Source organism: Solanum pennellii, chromosome 4 (genome assembly GCF_001406875.1).
Source record: "Solanum pennellii chromosome 4, SPENNV200".
Taxonomy (NCBI): domain Eukaryota; kingdom Viridiplantae; phylum Streptophyta; class Magnoliopsida; order Solanales; family Solanaceae; genus Solanum; species Solanum pennellii.
In genome coordinates this window covers 1,258,777-1,267,625 of record NC_028640.1, presented here as the reverse complement: position 1 = coordinate 1,267,625, position 8,849 = coordinate 1,258,777, and the positions used below count along the sequence as shown (strand labels likewise).

General features: G+C 32.2%; 1 protein-coding gene across 3 annotated transcripts; it reads right to left on the bottom strand.

The window, feature by feature from the left end:
- Window positions 1-1,743: 1,743 nt before the first annotated feature.
- On the bottom strand, window positions 1,744-6,186 carry LOC107018257 (putative zinc finger protein At1g68190). Of its 3 annotated transcripts, none has more exons than XM_015218689.2 (6): window positions 6,034-6,186; window positions 4,269-4,832; window positions 3,538-3,855; window positions 2,545-2,763; window positions 2,213-2,457; window positions 1,744-2,139 (listed from the first exon to the last, which is right to left on the bottom strand). In XM_015218689.2, the coding sequence occupies exons 2-6, from the start codon at window positions 4,794-4,796 to the stop codon at window positions 2,010-2,012; spliced, it is 1,440 nt and encodes a 479-aa protein (XP_015074175.1). In that variant the 5' UTR covers window positions 4,797-4,832; window positions 6,034-6,186; the 3' UTR covers window positions 1,744-2,009. The 3 variants fall into 3 exon arrangements, with proteins under 3 accessions (XP_015074175.1, XP_015074177.1, XP_015074176.1); XM_015218691.1 differs by having other exon boundaries at window positions 1,744-2,127; XM_015218690.2 differs by having other exon boundaries at window positions 4,269-4,840; window positions 6,034-6,161.
- Between the last annotated feature and the right edge of the window lie 2,663 nt (window positions 6,187-8,849).

Here is an 8,849-nt window from a genome sequence, read left to right as displayed (position 1 = left end):
ACGATCAATCTTATATAGTAAAAATAATAATCTATTAAAATTTTATCTTTAGGAGATCGTCAATATTATAACAAGATCATATTTAGAATAGTTCTTTTCTTGTCTCAAGGCGGAGCTATGGTGGTGTCAAGGGGTCCAGTTGACATCCTTTATCGAAAAATTACAGTAGATATAGATTAAATCTTACACAAAGTCCCATATTTGAATTTGTCTACGTATTTCATTGTGGTCTGCTTGAAATCTGTAAAATATTAATAAATAAAAAACACAAGTTGATCAATGATATTGCGTGTGGCCGACTTAAAAAGAAGGAACCAAAAAGAAGGAATCAGCAACTGGTTTTATTATGGAACAAACTCATGATGTTCATATTGATCTTTTATGCGTCTCTGCATCTAGCATTAGGTAGACTCATACAATAACTATCTGAATAAAAAAAACAAATTTGAGGTAAAGTGAGCAATTGCTCGATAACAATTTAGTGACGATATATATAATACATCAGAACTGTCAGATTTCTAATTTTTCTTCTTGTAATTATTTATAAAGAAAAAAAAATATCAATGATTAGATAATCAAGAACCAAATCTTAAAAAGATAAAGAAAATAAAATGTCCAAATTATTTTATTTTTTTTAAAAAAAAGTGCAAAATCCAAAATTTAACTAAGTGTGTAGTGAGTGTCTAGATATAAGTAGACACATAGCGGCGCATGAGGCCTCGAGGCCCTCCATTTCTATAAATTTCCGCCGTTTCAAGCACCTGTCCACTCCTATAATTTCAACATAATCTTTGAATTTCGTAGCGCGATTTTAATTTAATTTAATTCGTAATTCAATAAAATTATGTTAAGTTTTAAAATATTTTTTAGAATGAAAAGTAGTTTGATCCGAGTAAGTTCATTAATCCGTGAGTCTTAGAGCAAGTCTGAATTGAAACGAATTGTAGCTAATAATAAGAAAAGTTCAAACTCAAAATCGACTATTTTGTTGCGTTGTGATATTGAAATAAAGTTAGGGTTATATTTCTTTGTTAGCTAGTTGTGTTGTATTAATTGATTAGTTCATATGTAATTGGCATCATTAGTGATATAAAGTTTTGGAGAATTAGTATTTATGTAATATTAGGATTATTTTATTTGTGAATTTGAGACTAGCAACACTATGTAATATTATTTTGTAAATATTTATATATTAAAATTTAAATTTAAAAAACAAGAAAAAAATATTATTTTTTAAAAAGTGGATTGACCCAACCTGCAACCCATGTTGCGTTGGATTGGGCTTCCTAATTTAGGCCCATCATATAAGTTTTGCTTTATTAGGTTCATCTGAACTCAATACTTTCGACGCAAAACATAAATTTATACATAAAGTTCGATTAAATAACTATAAATAGTAAATATGAACCCATAACTTTAAAGTATAATGAATTCAACGCTAAGAACTATTGAGATTGAACCAATACAGAGTTTTAAATCATAGATACGCCCCTAATTTCAACTCGTACATACTAAGAGAATATGTATATAAAGGAACAAACCTTTTTGGTACAACCTAGAAAAACAACTCTTCCTTGATCACTTTGTCTCCATTGTGTTGCTTCTTAGGGGTCCCGGTCCACACTCCAGTTAACTCTCGGCATGACATGACAGGGGTGTACAATCCTCTTCTTTTGAGTTAGTTTTTTTGGATTAAGTCACACTCAGCGTGTCGTATTTTCACGCTTTCTAAATAGAAGAGCATAAGAAAAAGAATGGCAAATGACATAAAAATGTCTTTAAGAGAATGATAACAACAGTCCACAAATATTAAAAAGAACCAGTATGAAACCTATCATCCCATTTTCTGTGAGAATACAAAATTAGGCTTTACACAATGTGAAGAAGAGGGAATTAACAGGAGAGACATACAACAGATTTTCGAAACGATATTCTTGAGCTACTGAGGTGATGTTTGATGGTATATACATACACAAGTCTCACAACACGTTCAACCATCGCGACTTTTTTTAAAAGCTTCGTGACATATTAAGTGCATCTGTTTCATAACAATGTGCCTTCAGGACATGCTGCTTCTTAAAGTTAGTCCTAGCTCTTCGAGGTGTATTCCGAGCTTGTTTCTCATACCTGAATACAGAACTAAAAACACGCGATAACAGAGCTACCAAACAACAATGGACAATATAACACCTAGAAAAAGACTTGTACTTACAGCCTAGCCTTCTTTTTACTGTCCATCTGTGAATTACATGAAACCTCCTGATCGTTGGCAGCTGGTGAATCCACGTACTCGTTACCACTGCTTTCACTGCTCAGCCTTGATGCTGAGAAGGACAAGGAGGAAAAGTTTGTTCTTATAGGCGGAGGACAGTCCTTGATCGTGGGAATGTGCACACCGTGGGCTTGGCCAAAGTGAGTTGAATGTCCTGTACGAACCGATGAAGCTGTTGATATGTCCTGTCATCAGTAAAAGAAACTTCTAATAACATGACTGAGTAAAACATATGTTGTAAGTAAATTAAGCAAAACTATGAAGATCTCAACCTTCTTAACATAGCTGTAATCTGATCTATCGATCGATGAATCATTCTCCATAGATGAACATGTCATATCCTCCTCGAGAAGAGTGTTGTTCAGATCCTGATCCTCACCAAAGAGTTCTTCAAAGTTTTGGAAGGTCAAATCAACATCAGGCATATTGGAATTATCGAAACGTTCTAGTTCAGCATAAGCTCCTAGATCTTGCAGATTTTGAGGCCAAAGCTGCAGAATTCATATAATGATCAAGCTCATACTTCATCAATCAACGCGGAGAATGCCAGTACAAAAATATTCCCTAACATCTATTCGGTCAAATTGCCAACATGAACTAAACAGACGGAGAAAGATAAAGAAGCGCGAGAGGATTAACTACAGACAGGGATCATGCAGCAAAAACTTTGCTGGCAACTATATACCAGGTAGGACTTTTAACATTCAAGGAAACAACAGAAATGACATCTTCAGCTTGATACCGAAAGAAAGATGAATATTAGTCTAGTTACATGATCAGAAGGGTGAAAACACGTTACGTATATGGGAACCAACTATACCTTACTTTTCAGATTTGCATGTGTATTCATACTCCTGTCGACTTTGACAACTTAAGGCTACAATCTTCCCGGAGACAAAATACTATCTTTTGTATAGGTTCAATCCTAGAGAAGCATCTAAGTGGGATTTGGGGAGGTGTATGCAGGCCTTACCTCTATCTCGTAGAGATAGAGAGATTATTTCCGATAGACCCTTGGCTTTAAATAGAGCATTCCAAACAGTTTGAAAAAGGGGGCAGTAACATCAACGAAATAATGTGAAATGGAGAGCGTAACATATAGACCTAAGAAGAAACAGTAACAACTAACAACCACGAAATAATGCACAAAAAACACAGGTGATAGCGGAAATTGAGCCATGAATGTTTCATGGAGTATGCAAATGAAACGTTAAACGTGTAAAGTGGGATAACGGAGAGAATGACAGAGAGTAGTAGCAGCAGACCTGACTACTCTGAACCGGACTTTTACATTCCCAGAACGAATCACCATCAGGCAACGGTAATGGAAACGATTCAGCAACTGGACTTTCATGAGTACTGCCCCAATCCTGAAGTTCAGGGCCAAGATCAAGTGAACTCTGCAAGCAATCAAATTTGTTATGCATATTCCATGATGTACAATTTTTCAATGAAGAAACATTATTTCGACTTTCTCCACTTGTTAAATTGTTACTGCCCTCAGTCAGCTGAAGTCTTTCCAAGTCAAGAATCTGCTGTAGAATAAGAGAAGTATTCTCCCTCCGTTTACGCAAGCTTAACACCTAAACCAATGAAGCAAGTAACCGTAGAGGTAAGTATATCATACATAACTCGGAAAGAACCCAATACAGTAAGTTATACAGTAAGTTCACTTGTTGTTACAATCTACAGTATAATATACAAGAATTTATCCCTCAGGAGAGCGTACATAGCGTAACCATTACTAATAAGATCAATTAACTACGTTAAAATCATTCGTTCTATCATCAAACTACGACAACATAAACTACTTCGAACAGTAATCCATCTCAACCGTATCTGCATGACTGAGACAAGATATACTAGTATTCAGAATCATTCGGGGAAGCACTTCATCCGAAATCATCAACTTTTTATGAGATAATACAGATAAAAAGATAAAAAAGAACGATAAATTCTCCAACATGTCAAGTCAGGATTTCACGAAAATGCTAACCTTAGTGTAGTAACTAGTTGATCCCACTTCTGATTCAGGAGAAACAACGAGACCTGTGAAGTCGAGTTCAGAAGCTAAGGAAGAGCCCCCTGGTGACGAGTGAGACCGTTTAAATTTTTTTGAAGTGACCTTAGCTCCATTCGCTTTACCATTCGATGTTGAGATGAACTGATCTGGTGGAGTGGCATTTTCCAAATCTTTCAAGCCAAATCCCCATAATGCTGCCAAATCCTTAGCAGAAGGAGATCCCATGTAACTAGTGATCACTTTTCTCTGGTGTTGAGAAGAGAGATCATGATGGCATCGGTCACAGTCACGACACATGAACGTTTGATGATCAGAACATCGAATATAAGCAGGGTTGTGTCCACAACACTCGCAGACAAGAGTACGAGGATGACGATTAGAGAGGGCATTAGCTGAATGAACTTTAGCATCACAAGATAAACAAAGATGTGCTGCATCAGCTTCACAATACACCACTGGCTTCAACAACATGCAAAATTCACATGCTTTCTCCATTTCCATCTTTACAAATTCGAAAGAACCCTCGAAACAGTTGTTCTGCACATCTAAGCCATAATGTAGTTATAGGAAGTAAAAATGGATATATTTTTCAGTTCATAGTAAGGCTAAATCAGCTACGAGTTTATTTGAACTCATAACTTTTGACACGGTGTACAGATAACAACAACCACTACAACAACAACAACAAACCCAGTGTATTCACACAAGTTGGGTCTGGGAAGAATAGGATGTACACATGCCTTACCTCTAACCTTCTCGAACGTAGAGAGGTTGTTTTGGAAAGACACTTAACTAGACAAACAGTGAAAAAGAGGCAATAAACACCAAACAAACACCACAAAAAGATAATCAGATATCGAGGTGAAACAACAATAATACGAATCTTAAAAGTTGAACTCATCAAACTTAAATCCTGAATCCGCTACTGTACCAGATCTTTATCACAAAATTTCTCAGAATCATTGAATTCAAACAACAATTGGAATATTTTTCTGTTCTTATCAACTAAAATTCTCAGTGATAAATTTAAATCCCTAATATCTACTTGTACTAAACTCCTAGGGATTTGTGCCTAATTCACTTGACCATAATCTGGTAGTGGCACACATATTATACCTAAATTACGCAATTCACTTTTTCACAAAGCATAATCAAACTATTCACTCCCTAGCTATGATGCTCTGTCTCTTCAAATATATTGTTACATCCGTCAATCGCGAAGATAAATATTCAAACAAGGAGATTTAACAATTTATATATATATATATACAAAAAATTATTACTCAATTTCCATTCAAATAAGATGATTTAGATTCTCCAAAAATGCACTACTTTCATAAGATCCAACAATATTTTCAAAGAGTCCGAGCAAGATTAGCTCTCGAATAGTAAAACTATCCTAATACACATTTTTCAAAAAAATTCAAAAACTCTTCAAATGAAAATAACAAGAAACAAAATTCCATTATATGTTAACCAAACCAATACTTAGTAGCTATATTACTTTGACGCCGTGTCAGATCCTCCAAAAATAAACTACTTTTAGAGGATCTAACACGCACCCCAGTCATATTTTTAAACAGTCCGAACAACATATAGCTTAATAGTAACATCAATTGTTTCTTGATTGCAATTTACTTAACAATAATTATTGTCTAGACATCTAAAATTCTGTTATAATCACATAACTAGTAAAAAACAAAAGTATAGAAATTGATTTAAATTAAAGTAAATGAACCTGTGATTAATGTCTTCCAAGAAGTCAACTTTCTTGAATCAACAAAAAAAAAATTAGAAAATTTCTTGAGATAAAAAAAAAAAAGTGATTTTTTGAGAGTCACAAGAATATATATCCTATCATATTATAAACACTTTCTCTTGATGTACTTTTCATGAAGTTCTTCTTGCTATCTACTTTTCAAAAAAGACAAAAAAAATAATAAAATAAAAAGTGAAATTAGCAATGAACTTTTTGGTATGACGTGGCATTTTTATGTATGGGTTTTGCTGACGTGGAGGTGACACGTCAGCTAAAAGTGGGACCCAAAAGCGTTATCTAACTAGTTTACATGTGAAGTGGAGTGATCCAATTGCTGGCAGATTATAGCGAATATGAATTCGCCACGTTAGGTGTAACAAGATTAGATTTGACTGATGAATTTTGAAATTCGAGACGGATTCATAATTTAAATTTTACGAGTTCATTTTTTCTATCGAACTCATCGTGTTTTTTGAATTGTAAGTTCAAATTGATAGTTTATTATAGTTTTAGTGAGTTTACTATCTATAAATTTGTTAGTTTAAAAATATTGAATTTAAATAAATTTAGCGTCGCCTTTATCGAGAATCTAGAGTCATCCAATTTGGAAGGAAGTGACAAAAGAAAGTTCATGAAAGAAGAGGAATTTTTTAAAAATAATAAATAGATATTCGAAATTTCTTCATTGGATCTTTTAACGTATGTAAATTACTTCCAAAATTCCTTTGAATAACTTTTATGGATTTTGTTGTTTTGATTATTTATAATATGATAATTGAATTTCGATAAAGCTTTGAATAATTATATAAGAATCTAATTTTAGTTTAAAAGGTTCTACTATCGATTGAATGCATACAAATTTTATTTTGATAAAGATCGGATTAAAATCATAATATTATTGAACGACACGATTCATATTTCATACAATATTATAATATTCTATAGTGATAATGTAGGTATAAAGGTTTGTTTGAATTGTTATATATCACTATCGTCTATTAAATAAAAAAAAGATTGTCCAGAAAATTAAAAAAAATGAGTCATAGTTGATGAAGACAAGTTCCAATTTCAATAAATAAAGTGCTCCAAAACCCTAATTTTATACTCTCTTCGTATCAGCTTATTTTTTAGTCGGTCTCAAAAAAAATGATAAAATTTTATATTAAGTAACAGTTTAACATGAAAATATTCATTTTATCCTTGATAAAATGATTTATAGCTACACTTTTATCTATTATTTATTTAAATCACAAGTTTCAAAAGTAAATTTTTTTTAAAAAAAAATTATATCAAATCAAAATAAGTCATATAAATTGAGACGGCAAGAACATTAAATAAAGTAATTTACATAAATTATAATGGGCCTTTTGTTAAACAAGTACGAAAGAGGAAGCTATCTTAGATGGAATGGCCCAAATCTTCAACAGAAGGCCCATATATGCTACCAATAGTTCTGGCCCATCAAAAAATTCTGGTAAATTTATTTATTTTTTAACTATTTTTTTTTGGTAAAAACTACACAAATAAACTAATTACATTTTATTTCTCTTTTTTAAAATTGCAAAAATCCCTTAAAGTGTAAGTATTTCGTATACATTACTCAACGATCCAATACATCGCGTCCCGATACATTAACTTTGTATCTTGTTGATACAAGACACATGTCCCGATACACCGTTTAACGTCCCAATACATAGCTTTCCGATACATTACTTTTTTGATACAAGATACATTTTTCTCGATACATCGCTCAACGTTCTGAACTTCTGATATAACGCTTTTCGATACATTACCTTTGTTGATATACACAAAACGCACCTGTTTTGATACATTGCGTAAGAGTGATGTATCTGAGAATAGGAAGGAGAGTGAAAGAGATTTTTTTTTTGTCAAATGATAGGGAAATTTAGAGAATATGATAAAATAAGTTGTATTAAACAATTTTTTTTAATTGTTTCACACCCGGAATTCGAATTACACATTGAAGCTCTAACTGAACCTAAAATTGCACACTACAAGAGTCATGAATAGCGCTCCCAACAAAATTTTCTTCATACCTAAAGTACAAACTCAAAATTTGAATCTTCCCATTTAGTTTACAATCTAACATACATAGCAGACTAATATACTATGTGTTCAAAATTATTGGATCTCCACTCTCCCTTGAGATAATCTGTTAAAAAGAATAAAATTATTTTTATTCTTATTCAGATATTTTGAATTAGTAAAAATAATTTTTCTTTTAAATGAAATTTATGTCTACGAATCTAAATTAATTATGATCAGTAACGAAGTCAAAAATTTCACACATGACGTCAAAAATTAGTATAACAAAAGTTTTTTTCAAAAAGTAGAACTACTGAAATTATATTTGAACACAAGCACTACCTCATTTCAAGCACCTAAAATGAAAGCACTGAATTACGACAACTTATTATGTAAAAAATATTCAAAATATGTTATTTAATTATTTCATATATTATTTATATATACAAAATAAAAATTTCAACAAAGAATATTTAATTAGACATTCTGATAATCATGTAGCTACTACACCTTAAAACAAGTACCAAATATCAAATGAAAGGGAAAAATGTTTAGAATAAAAGCAAGTAAATTTCCTTAAAAGGCTGATATTACATGATAAAATGTTTCCTAAAAGAGAGTTGAGTCCCCCTAGAAATGGTGAATTTATGTTCCCTAAAGTATAGAGTAAAATAATAATTAGTACATGAAGAAATAGGCATTACATGACACAAGGGCAAATTAGTCATTACTGTTTTTAATCAAGTTAG